This window comes from Sipha flava, unplaced genomic scaffold (assembly GCF_003268045.1).
Source record: "Sipha flava isolate LNK unplaced genomic scaffold, YSA_version1 182_pilon_pilon, whole genome shotgun sequence".
Classification (NCBI taxonomy): domain Eukaryota; kingdom Metazoa; phylum Arthropoda; class Insecta; order Hemiptera; family Aphididae; genus Sipha; species Sipha flava.
Genome location: NW_020272252.1, coordinates 57782 through 77711, shown reverse-complemented (window position 1 = coordinate 77711; position 19930 = coordinate 57782). Strand labels below are relative to the sequence as shown.

The window sequence follows — 19930 nt, the reverse complement described above, 5'->3', positions numbered from 1 at the left end:
GATCCAGAATACTATTAATATACCTAATATCAGTTCTCAAATTTGGTGTGATAATGTCAATAAATATAAGTTATTTATAATAATACGGCGTATTATGTTATCGTGTGCGGCGTGCGGTGGCGTGCCTACTACACAAAAATAGCATTGATTTTAGAATATCTAAAATGTTCATGAGGATTTATCTCCTATATTTTCCGTGGATAGGTTCTTTAGAGGGGTGCCAATTTTTTTTTTGTGCCGAGGTACAAAATTACTAAATACGGCGCTGTTAATAAACCATAGTAATGTTTTGTCTTTATAATTATTTATTGGTACCTACACAATGGTATATGGAGGGTATACGGAGGTATACGTCGTATACCCAATACGCTATTTTTATCCATGGCGTACCTTATGAGAAATTGATGATACGCGGATATACGGCCGTATCTAGCGTATAGCTTGTGATTTGACAAATATAAATAGTAATATTTTTGGTTATATTTATGACGTGATTTGGTATCGGATATATTATTATTTTTCTATTTTTTTTTTTTTATGAAAAATTCAAATTTGTTTTCATTAGAAAAGTGCGATCCCAAAGACTATACGAATTCGTGGATGATAAATCATAGATCAGCAGAAGACAATAGAAGTAAATTATGTCACCCAGATGTAGATCCGAATAGTGAAAACAAAATAAGTCTTTGGAGAATACTGACGTAAAAAAGAAAAGTAATCATGATCTATTTTTTTTTTGATTAAATTTTTTTTGTTTAAATTTTTTGTCAATGTGACAGTAATAAACATGATATAAAATTTAAGCTAAGCCTGAAATTTTTTTGTATGTTATATTATAAATTTATACCATAAACACGTGCTTTTTAACTTTAAAAATAGATAGAGATATGAAGAGTGGTTAAATTGAAAATCAATAATCACTTAATAAAATAATTAGTCCATTTGTTTATCATGTAGAATTATTACAAAATAAATACAAAAGTATAATATTCTATCAGGTTCTAAGTGAATACAAGTAAAGTGAATATTGTTCGAGTGAAGCGAGAAAAAATTTTTTAGTTCCTACCATGTGATAGTTACTACATTAAATAAGGCGTAAATTATTATGTAAATTAAATATAGATAAGTACCTATTGTATCTTGTTAGTAATTCTTAGATAGCAGTGGTAATTTAACTCTGTCCATAGTAGCCCTCCCAAAAATATTTCCTATATACGCCACTGAACTATTGTACCTATACTCAGCAAAAGAAGTATATCTACTATGATCCTTAGGTTAGGTTAGGTCACGAAGATGAAACAATAAAAAATATGTTAATATCTATAACCATTTATTTTAGAATATACTATAATATATTCTAAAATCAATGATATTGCCAACTTGCTGTAAGTACCTACATACAAATCGATTGCATTTGATAATAATAACTATTTTTCGTATGATTATAACGGAGTTGATGAAACCACGAATTAAATAAAAATGTATGATGCTTAGTGGCGTATTTAGGAATTTCAGGGCAAGGGCAACACATGTTTTGCCCCTCCTCCCCAGTCAAAAAAAAAAATGTTGTTACTAATTAATATTATTTATTAAAACCTCTATTAACTGCTAGATATACAATATAAATACAAAATTTAAATCTTTGTTTTCCTTGATTCAGAACTAGCAAAATCATTAATTATTTTTTCAAAATCTAATTAAGTGGTTCTTTCAGTTTCAATTGTTAATACCGTTAAAGCCAAGCACTGGTCTTGTGTCATTGTAGGGCAAAAAAAGTTTTTTATTCTTTTTAGTGTGGAAAAAGAACGCTCTGTACTATAATTTGTAGATGGTGTACACAACGAAATACGTAAAGTTACTCCAGTATAAAGATAAACACTAGTAAAATTATGTTCTCTTATAAACTGTAACATCTGTATTGTTGTAAGCTTAACTTCAATATTTTTTATATAGCCTTAAAATTGTACACACTCATTTAGAAAACATGTTGTTAAATCATTTGCATAAGTTGTATCATTGTGTAAAGTACGAAATAAAAATTTTCCGCCCCTCTAAATCTTTAAAAATGTGCCGCTCTGGGCAACAGGACCTATGACCCCTATCTAAATACGTCCCTGATGATGCTTAATTATACATTGAATTATAAAAGTAAAGTTAGTTTTTGTATTCTGCAGCTTTTAAATTATTACGAATGATGATTATAAACTTCTTCAACCCTTATATTTCTATATTTATTTATTTGAGATTTTTACTAATAAATTTGACCCAACCATTGCTGTAACTGTTTTTGTCTTGGGCGTGATTTTTCGAGTTATGGATCAAAACGCATTTCATTATAGTATAAAACTCTAATTCGTTAGCCAAATATATCTATTCACTAAAATTATTGTATACAGTAGAATCCGCTTAATTGGGACACATTGGGCGGTGATCTATTTGTCCCCATTATCCGACTGTCCCGATTAACCGAATAACTAATAAACCGAAACTATTAAAGTGCATATATGTACATACATAATAACTTTATTTAAAAAATACATACATAAATACTTAATTTATTATACATTAATTGATTAACATACTTAATTTATATTTTGTTAGGCTGCAGAAAATCGTCCATTCTTCTTTGCTGTAATTTATTAAGACTTTGCTTATTGATAAAATCTGCACAAACGTCTAGCGAAGTTGTTGGGACATTTCTGTTTTCAATTTGCATAAAATATAGTCTCAGCTGATCAATGCACTTTTCTGCTTCTTTTGTTGTAATTTTGACGGGCTGAACGTTGTCATCGTCATCGCTTTCTTCATTTTGCAGACTTTTTTCAGCAATTTCATCAAGAATATTATCGTAATTTTTATTGTCATTGAAGCACTGCATACCATCATCAATTTTTATAAATAACTTCCCATTTTCTACGCATTGCATTACGTCATTTTCAATAGAAAAAATAGGAGGAATAGGTAAATCAATCAGTGGTATGAAACCGCAATGTGTAAAACAATGCTGAATCGTAACAGATGACACTTTTCTCCAGCTGTCAGCGACAAATTGTATTGCTTGTAGAATGTTTATTTTAGAACTGATATCTATAGCACATGTATATGGAGTTACTAAATTATCTTCAATAGCCTTTAAAATGTATGTTACCAGTAGTCCACGGTAATGAGTTTTTAAATTCTTAATGACCCCATATCGAGTGGTTGAATGATAGAAGTAGTATTTGGAGGCAGAAACTCAAGTGTGATATTTTTTAAATCTATCAAGTTTCGATGTGGTCCAGCATTATCAACAATTAATAAAATTTTCCTTGATTGTTTTCCAAGCTCTTTGTTCCAGTGTTTCAACCACGATGTAAATATTTCTGTTGTCATCCATGCATTTTTATTCGCTAAATAAGAAACAGGTAAGTTTGTTATTTTTATATTTTTAAAACATCTTGGATTTGCGGATTTTCCAATTATTAACAGTTTTTATCTGTGCCTGCCATATTACAACAACATAAAACTGTTATACGATCCATAGATTTTTTTGTGATTTTCAAGTGTTTCACGTTTATAGCACAAAGAACCATCCGGAGTCGCTCGGTAGAATAAACCAGTTTCATCGGCATTATAAATGTCCTGAGGAGAAAAATTTTTAAGAATTCCCGGTAATTTAGCTTAAGACCATTCATTAGCTCCGTTTGTATCAGCACTTGATTTTTCTCCGTGAAATCACTTGAATTTAATATTATTCCGATCCTTCCAACGACTTATCCAACCTTCTGTGGCCTTAAAATCACTATGTCCAATTTTTTCAGCAAAAAATTCAGCTTTTTGCTGTAACATGGGGTCCGAAATACGATCACCGCGTTCTGTAACAGCAGAAAACCATTCGTTCATAGCTTTGTCTACTATGGGATCTTTGCCTTCTCGTTTTCTTTTTCTATTTACAGGTGCACTTTTGTTGTCATTTAATTTTTCTTATTGTTCTCGAATATCTTTTTCATTATTTTTTAATCGGCTTAGTACCGATTAAGACGTGCCTATTATTTTTTCCAACTCACGAAGACTAGTACTATGAGGTTGGGCCTTAATTTTTTCCAGTATAGAAATGTTTTCGATTAATGTTAAATCTTTACGAGACATAATTGTTACGTATTAACACAAACTGGGAAACGCACTAAAAACGCACATACATTAATACACCGAGACGAAAGAACGTGAACTAAAAGTTTTCGATTTTGTACGTAGGTTAGTGGACTTATATCGTGGTAGTTGAAAAAAAAGAAATGATGACGTGTGTATATAAAATATAAAGAGCCATAAAGATTAACAGTTTCGATAAGAATATCGATCAAAATATCTAGTTAGACACTTTTATTTTTGTCCCTTATAATCTATGGCTTGTCCCCAATATACGAAGTTAAATTGCCTTAAAGGAATACATTCGTTCGGGACTATGCCAATTTGTCCCTATTAAGCGGTTGTCCCCTTTAAGCGGTGTCCCAATTAAGCGGATTCCACTGTATATGAAACACAAAACCAGCTCGTTGTACATATATTTTTTTACGCTCATACTTTTATATTCTTTAGTATGTAAATTCCGTAATAAAATATGTATCTTCTTAAATAATTTTCTTAGTTGATAAGAGTAAAAAAATATTATCAATAATTCTGATATTCTTCTTATTTCTGTCGAAATATTTCAACTCCAGAATGATACGAGTATATTATAGGAATAGCTACAAATAACGTTAGCATACTAACTCATCTATACAAACCGATCATCAAGGATAAAAATATATTTGATCGATTTAGGTATATAAGTATACAGGCCCATATTTGGGGGGTATGGTACGAGTAGGCACATGCCCGGGGGCCTCAAGTTTCAGTAGTGGCAAAATATTTTAGCAAAATTAATTTTAAAAATGTACCTAATGAAAAAAAATATATAACAATAATAAAAATATAATAGTATGTTTTATGTTATAATTTGTTTAATTTGTTAATTAAAAAAAGAATTAAACGATTTTCATTAATAAGTTATATTTTAATATTAAAAAATCTTGATTATGGACGAAATAATAAGTGTTGTTTTATTATTATTTATATTTTGGGGAGGGCATAAATTATATGCCCGGGGGCGCCAAATTTTTAAATACGGACCTGTAAGTATATAAATTTACATTTAATGCATACGGTTATTATCTTTTTTATGGATGGACACAGGTGTTATCATTGATGAAAAATATGTAATCAATTATTACATTATCAACAAGCAACAAGTGTCGAATCCATTTGTGTAGCTAATCATCATAATAGCACAGAATATATAAAATGGGTATGATATATGAAATATTTCATATATTCTGTGATAGTACTGATTATTGTTTTTTATAATGTGGTGATGTCAGCAATCATTCTTCATCTACTATTAATGATAGTCTTATGTAATATATTTTAATTTAAATTGTAGTATTACAAGATATATAGCTTTATTGCTCTTATAGTATAAAAAACAATTTTGTAAAAAATCATTACACTTATTGGGTTAAAGCAGGCTGTTAAAAATTATATAGAATATGACAGAAGCAACTACAGAAGTACGGAAAATGGACCCAGCATTAAGATTTGACTTAATCAATCTATTAAATATTAATGAAGGTTGGAAAACACTAATGACTAAAGTTACTGTTGATTGTAATCCTAACAACAATTTAAAGTACACTTATGATCATGTCAAGTAAGATTTGTTATTATGTATAACAAGTTAAAACATGCTCAATAATTTACAGGTTTTCTAAATGCATACATTATTATAGGTTAATAGAAAATGCTAGTAAACTACAACAACGCTTTTGTAGTGAGATATTTTTAGAGGAATGGGGAACTAGTGGTAAAATTAGGCCTAATCTTCAGACACTTATGAATTTATTATATGAAGTTAATCTGATACGTGCTGCTGAAGCTATAGCTTCTAAAATTTCGAAAGGTAATACAAAATTTTATATAATTTTGTACTAAATGGACTATGTTTTGTCTAAATTTACTTTCAGACTGCATGACCACTAGAATGACATCATTTAAAAATATTCTTGAAAATGACGAAAATACAGATGATTACAGTAATAGTGAAAATTTCAGACCTACCATACTAAACACTAGTTTGACTTTAAAAAATATTGAAAGGTATAAGCATAAATTGAAATATACAAATGTTGTTTATTACATTGATGCATATATACATCATAAGAAAAAATAATTGCAATATTATTTATTTTTATAGGTTTGATGAAATTAGGATACCTTATGAAACATTATATCATGCCACAAATGGATTTTCTGATTCATGTTTAATTGGGTCTGGTGGATATAGCAAAGTATTTAAAGCTGAATTAAATAATCGAACAGTGGCAATTAAACGCATGGAAAAAGTTTATGAAGAAAGAGATATTAAACAATATTTGAATGAAATTGATAATATTTTAAAATTTAAACATGTTAATTTATTACCACTATTGGCAATATCAGAGGATAAACACCCATGTATTGTATACGAATTTATGGAAAATGGTTCTTTACTTGATTGCATTGCATGCAAAGTATGATCTCGGGATTCACGGTTTATGCATTTTGTAACTAATTCATAATTATATTTGTTAGGAAAGATCTTCACTATTAAATTGGAAACTTAGAATAAAACTTGGAATAGAAGTAGCCAGTGGCTTAGTTTACTTACATACTGCATTTGAAACACCTATCATACATCGAGATATTAAAACTGCTAATATTTTACTAGACAAATTGTTTGTTGCTAAAGTAAATATGTATTTTCTGTTAGTTTATCATTTTTTTGTAATATTAATTGAATAACTTATAAAATATTTTTGTTTTTTAGTTACATTTCTTGAGGTTAATTAAAGAACTTTCTAAATACAGTTATTACCATGGCTCGTAAGTTCATGCATTTGCATATCAATCTTGCAAAGTTGTATTTAATGCTAGATGACATAGAAATCCGTTTTAAGATACCACAGTTAAATATGTGAAATCTTATTTTGCATGTTTTTGCATATTTGGTATGTTTTTGTATATTTGGCATATTTATGCATATTTCTATTTTATTAGGCATATTATACATTCTATTAGAATCTATCAAAAATTTAAATGGAAATTATATATAAAATTGAAAATATATATTGTATTATCTTTTCTTTTTTTATCTTCTTGATACTCGTACATTTAACGAATAAATTTGTTTCAAAAGTTTCAGATTTAAAATAAATTACTGACAAAGACGTAGGTACATTATACGTAGTTCATGAAGTCTCAAGAATAGTTTTAAATGGTATTTAAAATTTTTTTTTTTTTTGTAATTATGGTATAAAGAATAAAATATACTATAAAAAAATGAATAGATAATTCATGTTAATTCAAAAATTATTTATGATTTTTTAAGAAAGCATTTTTTAAGTGCATATAAATGCATATTTTAAACTTTTTAAGTCATATTTCAAAGCATTTTTTGCCAATTTTAAGTGCATAAATGTATGCTTATTTAGACATTTTTTAGAGCATGAACTTGCGAACCCTGGTTATTACTCTACAATGATAAGAACTCCATAAATCAAACTAAACCCTTGGTCCACTCTATAATTAGGAGAGAATACACGTATAATGCTTCTCTCAATAATTCAAAATGTCTAGCTTTGAGAGATATTTTACACTTTGAATATTTTTTCGTCAGAAACTCTATGATTTTAATTTCTATATTGTATATGGGCTCAAATAAATTTGTTGTAGCAATTATTTAACGATTATTTATAAATAATGTATGTAAATGATGTACTCATAATAAAATTATATTAATAATATATATAATATAATTATATAATTATAAAATAATATATTATTTATATAATATTAATTATATTATATATAATATTAATTATATAATAATAATTATATATATATATTAATAAATGTCAAAACAAATGTATAATAAAAAATAAAATTGTTCACATCTTTATTTTTCCCCAAGATTATTCACAAATTCAGTAAATTGAAAAACTCAATAAATTGAATTTTCAACTCGGTCTCCTGAATTTCAAATTACAGAGTGACTACTGTATCTATTTTAATATAGTCTTTTGTGGTTTGACATAAATAAAATTCATTTATTGTTAAAACCTAGTTAACTGTTTATAGATTGGAGATTTTGGATTAACTCGTATTGGAGATAATACAATGACATCTGAAGGAAAAGGAACGTCTGCCTATATGTCACCTGAGGCATTTAGGGGTGATGTATCTGTAAAATTAGATGTTTTTAGCTTTGGAGTTGTACTATTGGAATTATTAACAGGATTACCTCCTTTTGACGAATTTCGACAGCATCGTGACTTGGTATGTAATTTGAGTTTTAAATTAAAAAAATTGAAGTTCATTTATAAAGTGTACCTAGTAAAATTATTGATTATAAATATAAGTATTTAAAACCAATGGTAGATATTAGTTATATTGAAAAGAATTAATTTATATAGAAATAAGAATAGATTTCAATATTTGTTGTTAATTAAAGTTGACATTAACAGTTTCTATTGTACTCTTTCACTTGATTTTAATTGACTCTTTTTGCTTCTAGTTAACGCATATAATTGAATCAGAGAGTCCCATTGAAGATTTACCAGATAAACGTGCTGGAGATTGGAACAAAATGACTGTTGAGAAAATATATGAATTGGCAAAGCTTTGTACACTTGTTTCAAAAAGCAAAAGACCTTTTATGTATGGAGAAAGAGGTGTTTATGTAGCCCTTGAAAAAATTCAATCAGAAATTGATGGATATGTATCATAACAATTATTAATTGAACTATTTTATGATTATAAAATAAAAATATAATATAATTAAACAATTGTATAATAATATTCATAATATGATAAAATAATTTAATATAATATAATTATTTTTATTATATTAACTCTTTTGTAAAAATTAATAATTACAATTTTTTTTTTACTACAACTCAGTCTTGAGTTAAAAATATTATTTAGTCTGTGTAAATGTAAATGAAATATTATTTTGAACTATATAAAAATAATTATGTAATTATGTAATCTATAAAAATAAAACTTAGTATTTTCTTTGATTTAAAATTATTAACTTAAAACCTTAAGGTCCACATGACAATATAACCATACAAATATTTAAGTTATGTAAAACATGATATAATATAATAATATAACATATATAATATAATATACATATATAATATAACATGATATAATATTTTCAACTTCTTTTTTGATGTATTTATTTATATTTAATTTCAAACCAATTCCACAATTTTGGTGAAAATTCATAGTACAAGAAATATTAGCTTAATATTTAGCTTTTAACAATTTCATAAGTTTTTCCAGTTTCATAGCTTTCATCAAATTACCAGCAATTTTAAGTTTGCCAGTCATGTAGGCATCACCAGCTTTAAGTTTTCCTAAAAAATTAATATATTTTACTAAGTTATCAAATAAAAAATAAGATTAAAATAAAACTGACCATTAAATAGTTCTTCTATTTTATCTGCTTCCATTGTTAAAGTAGCATCAGGTGCAGAAGTTGGTTTTCCTTTTCCAGCTGATCCGTTTCCAGTTAAATCAACATAGTAAGTTCTATCAGCATCTCCTAAAAAAAAAATTTTTTTTATACATTTCAGATAATAATTTAATATTATTTACACAATAAGCTAGAATTGATAACTAAAATGTTTAAAACTATTAATTAATAATCCTTCAAAGGTACATTATGAATGAATTATGGTATTTATTTAACAACTAAAACCTATTAATTTTAAAACAATGATATCCCCACTTCCTAATAATTGCTAATTTTCCTATAAAAAGAGGTAATTTATGACACTTGGTTTATCATACACTACAACTATATTATAATACAAAAATATTAACAATTATAATTACCTTTTACAACAAACAAAAAACATGCATTTGTTCCTTTAGCTACTTCTGGCGTCAAGTGGGAATTGATTTTAGTAAATATTTTCTCAATGGCATCTTCTCCATTAGATTTTTCAGCTATCTTATTTCCTTTGCTGAACCCATCATGAGGAGCATCATCCAAAAAAAAATCCATCATTAATTCACCTTTATAAGCTGTAGAAAAATATTTGTTAGTTTATATATTGATTTATAATTTAATTAAAAATTCAGACATATAAGAACATAAATTATAACAATAGAATCAGAAGAAAAAGTATTAACTATTTAACTCAAAATAGACTAGGCTAGTAAAAGACAAAATTAACTAATTATTACGTATTCAATTTAGTTAAACTACGTATTTATATTATAATAATAATTATTCAACTAATTGAATTAATTTTTTAATAAAATAGTAAATATCAATTTTTAACTTATAAATTTGGTACAATAAAATAAATATTATATATATACATATCAGAGCGTATCAAAAAATGATTAAGGGTTATAATTATAATGTAATAATAGTTGAGGGACATTTACATTTCTGAAAATTAATTGGGGTACTTTGTTACCCAGCATCACCTTTCAAGTCAACGAGTATATAACTATAAATCAACTATGTAATGGCTAAACATTTAAAATTAAATTACTGTGATGAAAAATGAATAATATTCATCAGTAGAAAATAATTGGTTTTAACTATCACTAAACCAGACTTGATTGATCAAACTGAAAAAGTTTAGATGTTGGTTTTAACCTTTTTTAAAACTAATTAATTTTTTTATAAAATATTTATATAAGAACCTTTTTTAAATAACATTCTACTAGTAAATAATTTTTGTTTAATATTACTTAAATTATTAAATAGTTTTTAACCACTTAATTTGTTATAATACTAACTTGGATCACTGGCATATTGACTAAAGTCAGTGATACCTTCTTGCTGTAAAACTTCATCATCTACTAAAAATTGACCAGTACAATTTTCAACTGACCGACTTAATACAGCATAAGCTGCATCTGCCATAATTTCTGGATTACGAGATAATTTTTTAGCATCAGAAGAACCCGATAACATTTCAACAGCAGCTGTATATATAGCTATAATGAAATTAATAATTAATCTTATTTACAAAAAATATAATTTAAATTTAAAATATAGTCGTACTTTATTCCTGTGAATTTAAGAAAAAATAAAGATTTACATACATCTAGAAAATAAGTTTAAATACAAAAAAAAAACTTAAAAATCAATTTTAAGGAAGTTGTAGTGCAATAGTACTTTTTTATATTGAAAAAAAGGAATATAAAACTAATTTATACTGGTAAATACATTGTAAACAATAAATTAATGTCTGTATTTTAAAACACACGATTGACTAAAAAAATAATTTAGAAGTTTATTTTATAATATTAATTTTTAAAGTTTTAAATGTTATGGTATAAGATATCAATTTGATAAAAAGAAATACATTTTTTATTAAAACTAAACTCAATTCTCCAAAATACCAATAAAAATATTAAATAAATGTAAGAAAAAAATAAATGTGCAGTTAAAATGAATAAAAATAGCAGAATATAATTAATTTAATATTCTAATTAAGTTCAGAGTATAGATTTTAAATATTTCTACATTGTATAATTTATTTTACTTTCATTTAGTGAGAAGTAATAAATAATTTAATTTTTTTTATATATGTTTTTAAATACAATTGTACTTATTTATTACCAGTTCTTGGCCATAAAGCATTTACAGCAATGTTATCTGCTTTTAGCTCAGCAGACATTCCTAATACACACATTGACATTCCATATTTGGCCATTGTATAAGCAACATGATCTCTAAACCAATTAGGATTCATGTTTAATGGAGGACTAATATTTAAAATATGTGCATGTTTGCTCTTTTTTAAATGAGGTATACACATCTTTGATCTGAAATAATAAACTATTATCAAAATACATCTTTTTAAATACATTTTTATAATTTTCAAATGATTACACTAAAAATGTTCCTCTTGTATTAATATTATGCATCAAATCATATCGTTTCATTTCAGTATCTAAAGTTGGAGTTAACGAAATTGCACTCGCATTGTTTATAACTATATCAATACCTCCAAATGTACTTATTGATTTATCAACTGCATCAGCTACTTGACTTTCTTCTCTTACATCCACTACACATGGTAAACATTTTCCACCAGCATCTTCAACTAAAACATAATATTTATAATAAATAATTAAATATATTGTGACATCATTGAACCACTCTAATATATGTAATAAAATATAATTTGTTAACTATTCAGTAAAATAATTTTTAGAAAAATTGATCTTCATAAATATTTGTACTATACATTTTTTATACTTAGAATTTAATTAAAGTTTACCAAAAAAGTATATATTTTTAAATTATTAAATTATTATTGAATAATAAAAAAGTAAAAATATTTAATGCAATTGTCATACACAAATATTTTAATTTTATTATTATAGTTTCTTTACGCCTATATAAGGCAATTGAGTTCATGGCATTTTTTACAAAAATGATATAAAATATATTTAATAATGATAATAACAATACTTAATACAATTATTTAATAATAATGATTTATTATCTATTTCTATATTATGTATATTCTCAAAAACATATAAAATGTTTTATTAACTTAAAGTTATACTTAATACATTAGGTGATTTGAAATTCGATAAATAGACATAAATAGACAGGAAACAAATAAAATAATATATGAATTTTAAACTACAAATCATAGACTATCAAACATGATTGTTAAGTCGACAGCAAAAAGTTTTTAAAATAGTGTCAAATATGTCAAAGTAACAAATATAAAATGCACAATCATGTTTAAAAGAAAAAAATTTACTTTATCCCATTCCCCACTTGCAAACGCCAAGTACACACTAATCAGGACATAAATCGCAAGAGACAAGATCAACATATGCCTACAACTAGTAGAATAAAGAGGTTAGTCTTAGATTCCTAATACAACATTATTAACAAAAAATTATATGTCTTAAATATTATAAATATTTAGAAGCATGATAAAAAAACATAAAACACAAAATATGATAAGATAAAAAAAATGTATTACTTTCTTTGGCAGCTGAATATATAGTTCCAGGTAATTTTGGATGAGGTTCCGCTGTTTTAGCAGCAATAACAATGTTGGCACCATCTCTGGCTGCTTTTAAGGCAATTGCTTTACCAATACCACGACTTCCTCCAGTGATGAACAAAGTCAATCCGGATAATTTCCTAGAAATTTAAAATTCAGTTTTAAATTTTTATGTAAAATCAATTAAATACATTATATTCTATTACACACATACCCAGTATTAAGCATGGTTGACAATTGTATTGTATAACTGTTTAAATATCAAGTACCTAAGAAACTATATGTTAACCCAAAGAGAAATTAAAATGTATTATTTGGATTTATCTAAAACAAGGAAACAAAATATAAAAATTATTTTACTGATAGAAAGGTAACACAATATAAACTTACATATGATCGATAACAAACGACCCTGACCTAAAATTAATATGCTCTTGTACGAAAATACATTTCCACTAGTAAAAAAATAACAAATAAACCAGCACAAAGTTATCAAATAGTTATTTAGATTAATAACTAATTTGCAAGAAAAATAAAAACGTAATATAATTTAAGAACAATAAAACTAAAAAATAAGTATCAAGTTAGAATGGTATAATAAAGTTCCGTCAAGGGTATGTTTCTTCAAATTATATTAGTCAATCTATGACGTCTACAAAAATGATAATTGTTAATTTACTCATATCACAGAACAACTGTTGATCTGTGCCATAGAGTAATGATAGATAAAGATATATCTTTATTCGTGTTCTACGATAATATCAATTACAGAACCATTCTTATCACTAATGCTACCACTTATTATTGTTTGTGCTATTATCCACCTTGTATTATTGTTTTGTGCTTGTATCAAACCATATAATTATTAATTATTATTTACCTTATTTAGATACCTTATTCTGAGACTTTATCAATGTATCATTTATATTATTTATAAGAACCAAGACCTTTCTACAATTCAAATAAATTTGTGCCAATAATAAAACGTTTATATAAACTGTTAAATATGGAGAAGCCAGTATTAGAAGAAATTTCAAAATTGTAAGTATTTAATGATTACTTTTTATGTATGTACAGTTGAAAAACTGTTGAGCTGTCCAATTTAAGAAAAACTACAATATAATATAATATTGCATTATAAATTGAAATTAATTCACTAATCCTATTTATTTTAAGGGTTGCATAATAATTTTCAGATGAAAATGTTTTCAATTATTTAAGTTAACTTAAACTGTTATAAATATAAAATTACTTGTATTGATATTGTAATTGTACTTAACTATGTACATTTTGATACTTTTTATTGAAGTGTTTATTTATTTAGTTTGCATTTCAAAAATGTTATTTACTTTGTTTAAAAGATAGTTTTAAAAAATTATTATTATTATGAAATTTTTTTTTTTTAGACAATCAGAACAAAATGTAGTTGGTGTTTTGGTATCAGATAACAGAGGTTTATGTATTTTTTGTGAGTTAATAATTTAATTATTTTTAAACTATTACTAATTGTTTTTTTTGTTTATTACTATTGACTCATTAAGCTTCTGGAGAAGTTAAATCTGATATAAGTGGCCACATAACATTCATTACAAATAATATATCTAAATTAGATAGACATGAACCATATCCAACCATTGTATTGAAATCTGACAATAAGTATGCATTGAATTTAAATTTATATAAATATAATTCAAAATAATGTCCTGAAACCATTATAAAAATGTTTCATATTTTTAAATTATATAAATTTTAATTTTAATTATAAATTTATATTATAATAATTGTACATTAATTTTCAGGTCGTGTTTAATAAAAGGCTGTGAAAATTCTAGTGTTTCTATTTTGTATCAGAATAAACAGTAATAAATTGTTAATATTTTTCTGTTGGTAAAATGTAATAATATATATCTGTAATTTATGGTTATATATATTAAATTCAATATTATTTTTCCTTAATGTTTACATTTTAAAATAAAAATATCTATTAACTTAAAATTTGAGTTCATTGTGATTATTATTATTACTTTGATTATCATTTATTATTGTACTTGTTATCAATATTGTACCAGATTTGTAATCAAACTTTGAGGTTACATTTTGTTCCTTACTTCAAATTAGTTAAATATTTTAAAATGTTTTATTATAAAGATTAAATTAAAAAGTTTTTTTATAAATAAGGTATAAGTGATGTGGACTTTTTAAAAAAAATGAACTTTAAACTTCTTGTAATATGTATATTGAATTTTTATTGTACGGAATATTTATTTTAGTTGTCTTATTCATTGTATTATCTTTATTAATTGTTTGCTTAAGATGGCACTACACTATTAAAAAAAAGAAATGTCCAACTCAATTTAGCATAGCATTTTTCCATCCATATTGCAATGCTGGTGGTGGTGGTGAACGTGTGCTATGGTGTGCTGTTACGGCTGTTAGTACAACATACCCAAAAGTAAAAATTATTATTTACACTGGTGACTTAGATGTATCACCTGATGAAATTATCAAACGAGCAAAACAAAGATTCAACATAAATGTACCTAAAAATTTAGAGTTTATGTATCTACACAGAAGAAAATGGGTTGAAGCAGAAAATTACCCTTATTTTACTCTTTTGGGCCAAAGTCTTGGGTCTATTGTATTAGGTATGGAAGCGCTACGTTTATTCCAGCCAGACATTTTTGTTGATACTATGGGTTATGCATTTACACTACCGTTATTTAGTCTCATTACTGGTTGTAAAGTGAGCTGTTACGTTCATTATCCAACTATAAGTTCTGATATGATAAATAAAGTTATTCAACAAAGAGGAAAACGTATTACAATATCATCCATTAAACTTGTATATTATCAGCTATTTGCAAAACTTTATGGTTTAGTTGGCTGGTTTGCTGATTCTATTATGGTAAATAGTTCATGGACTGAAGAGCATATCAACGCTCTCTGGAAGCGTCCTTTAAGTACTTATAAAGTATACCCACCTTGTGATACATCTGATTTACAACGTTTACCTTTGGAAAGACATAAAAACAAAAAAATGAAAATTATAAGCTTAGCACAGTTCAGACCAGAAAAGGATCACCCATTACAACTAAAAGCCATGTACCATCTTAGACAAATTGTAAATGAACAATTGTGGGAAAATATTGAACTTGTATTTATTGGATCAACGAGAAATAAAGAAGATGAAATGAGAGTTGTTGATATGATGGATTTATGTAAACATTTATCGCTGGAAAATAATGTAAAATTTAAAGTAAATATAAGCTATGATGACCTCAAAAATGAACTTTCTGAAGGTAAGTTAATTTCAAAAACAAAAAACAAAGATTTCAAATTAGGCCTTGTTTTTATTTCTAGGATTGATTGGATTACATGCTATGTGGAATGAACATTTTGGGATTGGAATTGTAGAATGTATGGCTGCGGGATTAATTATGATTGCACATCATTCTGGTGGCCCTTTAATGGACATTATTATAGAAGATGGTGCAGGGCAAAATGGATTTTTAGCCACAAATGAAGTAGAATATGCACATGCTATTCATAAAGCACTTTTGTTGCCAGATACTCAAAAATTATCATTACAAAAAGCTGCCAGAGGATCTGTAAATCGATTTTCTAATCAACAATTTCATGAAAATTTTTTGAGAGCTATTCAACCATTGTTTAGTGTTAAAAAATTTAAGTAGTCAATTTATTTTAAATAAAATATTTCAAATATCATATTTTATATTATAAATCTATATTCCTTAAGTATTTCCAGAAAATAATTTTAAATTATTGTGTATATATATACTGATCAGATATAAAATTTAGATATTTACAAAAGTAATGTTAATGAAATTGTTAAAATTATTTTTTGCGTTAAATCATATCACTAAATGTGTTTCATTAAGTTTTTGATTAATTTTGATTATATATTGGACAAAAGGTTAATATCATACATTAAAAAATGAAATAATATAAATTACAAAAAAAAAAAAATGAATACTTTATAAATTTGGTTATTAATTAAAGTAATTAACAAAGTATTGTTAATTGTTAACACTACATTTTTATTAAAACACATTTTTAGTTATTTGTTAGTGCATAAAAAACTATTATATTAAACATTTTAATTTTACAATAATTACACCTTAAGTACCCTTAATCTCTTTTCATTACATAACCTACAGATTTTCTTAATTTTTTTTTTCAGTTTTTATGTTTAGTAAATCCTATTCACATTATTGCAATCTGTATATAAGTGTATATGTGCATGATTGATATAAGTCATTCCCCGATTCCTGTTTCCGGTATGGCTTTTATTTTTTTTTTGATCATCCACTCCCTTATAAAATCCCACATTAAAAAAAAAATAGATATACAAAACATAAGTAAATAGAAATAAAATTTATTAGAAAAACTGATGTACAATCTGATTATCAATGAACCCCAATCCCAGCAATTTAAATTTTTTTGTAATTTGATAAAATTAATAAAAAAAAATGTAGATTTTCCAAAAAAAAGAGTTATTAGCCCTTTTTACATAAGTATCTAGTACCTACCTACCTAAAAAAAAAATCTCAGGTGTAGCTATAGCCCTATAAGCCACATCTGTGCACATGTTTATATATAACTGTGTTATAGGTCAACAGTTGTCAGTGCAATTTAATTGTCAACAGAGCAGTTTTTGTTTCATTTTTAATAAAAACTTTTTTTAACCATTGAAAAACCAATGTATTTATAAACCAGGACAACTGAAAATTATTTTCAAAAATCTATTCTCTTAGGCTCTTGGGAGAGGGTCTAATTCAAATAGTGTAGGTATTATAGGGATCTATCTATAATACTGCAACTTGAAGTCTATTCATATATGTATGCTGAGATTTGGCAAATATTATACTTTTATGTAATTAAAAATAAAAATTACTGTAGACATGAATATTTTAGTTTTTAAAAATTAATATTTGTGTCTACTAGGTACATAAAGTAAAAAAATGGATGATCTATGAAAAGAATCCATGAATGGTTGAGATTGGCGTAGTCAACGAAAATAAACAGTTAATAGTTGGAACTATGACTACAGGAAGATAGTCACAATTTAATAGACAATATTTATAATACTGGTGGTATTATTAGTAATATACTTGTATTATAATTTATAACCTACACTTATATTAAATGTGTAAGTAAGCACCATAATTTTTTTCGTGTTTTAACATTATATTGTAGATACCTATTATCATACACTTTCCAATACATATATAATTATGTTAATAATCATAATATGTATTTCACTCATCAAACAAAACCATAAGACAACTTATTCTGTTAAGTGTTGAAACCCATAATTTATTATACATATACATATATATATATATATATTTATTATACTTAAATTAAATAAATCTTAAATGTATAAAATGGTCATTAAAATGTAATACATATAGATTCTATATTAAATATAGAACATGACAAATTTTGTCATTTTAAATAAAAAAAAAAATAAAGTAAAATATTCTCTTAATCTAAATTTACCGTTACATATTCAACTTTTATAAAAAAAAAAAAAACCATGCTTGTATAAAATAAATACATTTAATATATTATATGAAAAGTCTTATCATTTCTTTTGACGATTTTGCTATGTAATCTTTATTATATAATTTTTTCTATATAATATATTTAAATCCGGTTTGGTGGTGCAATGATGTTATTGGCAGGTGATTTTCGCCAAACACTACCAGTATTACCACGATCAACGCCAGACGACAAACTTAACGCATGTTTAAAGTCATTCATTTTATGGAAAGACGCTCAAATTAAATATGAACATGGGAATTGAATTGTAGAACGACCAATCTGGAGAAGTTTTTTCCAAACAATTGCTCGATATTGGAAATGGCAAAATACCTGTTGACTCATAGTCTGGATATATCATATTTCCTATCAATTTTTGTTACTATACTGAAACTAAGACCGAACTAATCGAGAATGTTTTCCCAAACTTCACTCAAAATTACAAAGATCATGTATAGTTGAGCGAAAGAGTTATATTGGCAGCAAAAAACGTTGATGTCAACGAAATTAACTTTCAGATTCAAAATAAGATAGCTGATGACATACAAATCGATTGATTCCATTACTAACCAAGATACTGTCAACTATCCAACGAAATTTTTTTCGCTGAAATTGCCTGGATTACCACCTCATAATCTGCAATTAAAATACGGATCGGTAATCATGATGTTGCGGAATATAAACCAGCCACATCTTTGTAATGTCACCCGACTTGCGGCGAAGAAAATAATGAACAACGTCATCGAAGCCAACATTTTGAAAGAGAAGTACAAAGGCGAAGACGTTTTGATTCCACGGATTCCTTTGATTCCGAACGACATTCGATTCATTCCATTCGACTTTAAACGGTTGCAATTTCTAGTGCGGCTAGCATTTGCAATGTCGATAAATAAATTTAAAAGGCAGTCGCTAAGTGTTTATGGCCTCAATAATGGAAATCAGTGGCGTAATTGTGGGGGGAGGGCAAGTGCCCCCTCTGACCATTTTTTGAAAGATAAAGGTTTAATTTTGCCCCCCCCCCCCCTCAGATAATCCAACAGTACAAATAGCACCTTTTGTTGATGAACTATTATGGATATTATTTAACAATATTGGTACCTAGTACATTAAGGTGGTCCTTATTTATGAACTACATTAATGTTATGTCATGGGCTCGAAATTTTATTTGGTATATTGACAAGATAATTTTGGTAAAATTTAAATTTGATAAGTCAACCCCTTCACGTGCCTCAAAGGGGTTAAAGTTG

General features: G+C 26.1%; 3 protein-coding genes across 4 annotated transcripts; 2 read left to right on the top strand and 1 right to left on the bottom strand.

Annotated features, from left to right (window-relative positions):
- Positions 1 to 5353: 5353 nt before the first annotated feature.
- Positions 5354 to 8874, top strand: LOC112680950 (interleukin-1 receptor-associated kinase 4-like). Its single transcript, XM_025551186.1, has 7 exons — positions 5354 to 5725; positions 5805 to 5974; positions 6039 to 6171; positions 6269 to 6584; positions 6646 to 6801; positions 8191 to 8388; positions 8627 to 8874. The coding sequence occupies exons 1-7, from the start codon at positions 5565 to 5567 to the stop codon at positions 8837 to 8839; spliced, it is 1347 nt and encodes a 448-aa protein (XP_025406971.1). The 5' UTR covers positions 5354 to 5564; the 3' UTR covers positions 8840 to 8874.
- Positions 8875 to 9266: 392 nt separating this feature from the next.
- On the bottom strand, positions 9267 to 13781 carry LOC112680966 (hydroxysteroid dehydrogenase-like protein 2). Of its 2 annotated transcripts, XM_025551222.1 has the most exons (9): positions 13509 to 13781; positions 13333 to 13442; positions 13095 to 13258; positions 11981 to 12194; positions 11708 to 11913; positions 10879 to 11079; positions 9958 to 10149; positions 9539 to 9664; positions 9364 to 9476 (listed from the first exon to the last, which is right to left on the bottom strand). In XM_025551222.1, exons 2-9 carry the CDS (start codon positions 13344 to 13346, stop codon positions 9364 to 9366), a joined length of 1230 nt encoding a protein of 409 aa, XP_025407007.1. In that variant the 5' UTR covers positions 13347 to 13442; positions 13509 to 13781. The 2 variants fall into 2 exon arrangements, with proteins under 2 accessions (XP_025407008.1, XP_025407007.1); XM_025551223.1 differs by lacking the exon at positions 13509 to 13781 and having other exon boundaries at positions 9267 to 9476; positions 13333 to 13346.
- Positions 13782 to 15348: 1567 nt separating this feature from the next.
- Positions 15349 to 16846, top strand: LOC112680949 (GDP-Man:Man(3)GlcNAc(2)-PP-Dol alpha-1,2-mannosyltransferase). Its single transcript, XM_025551185.1, has 2 exons — positions 15349 to 16417; positions 16479 to 16846. Exons 1-2 carry the CDS (start codon positions 15349 to 15351, stop codon positions 16808 to 16810), a joined length of 1401 nt encoding a protein of 466 aa, XP_025406970.1. The 3' UTR covers positions 16811 to 16846.
- Positions 16847 to 19930: the final 3084 nt, after the last annotated feature.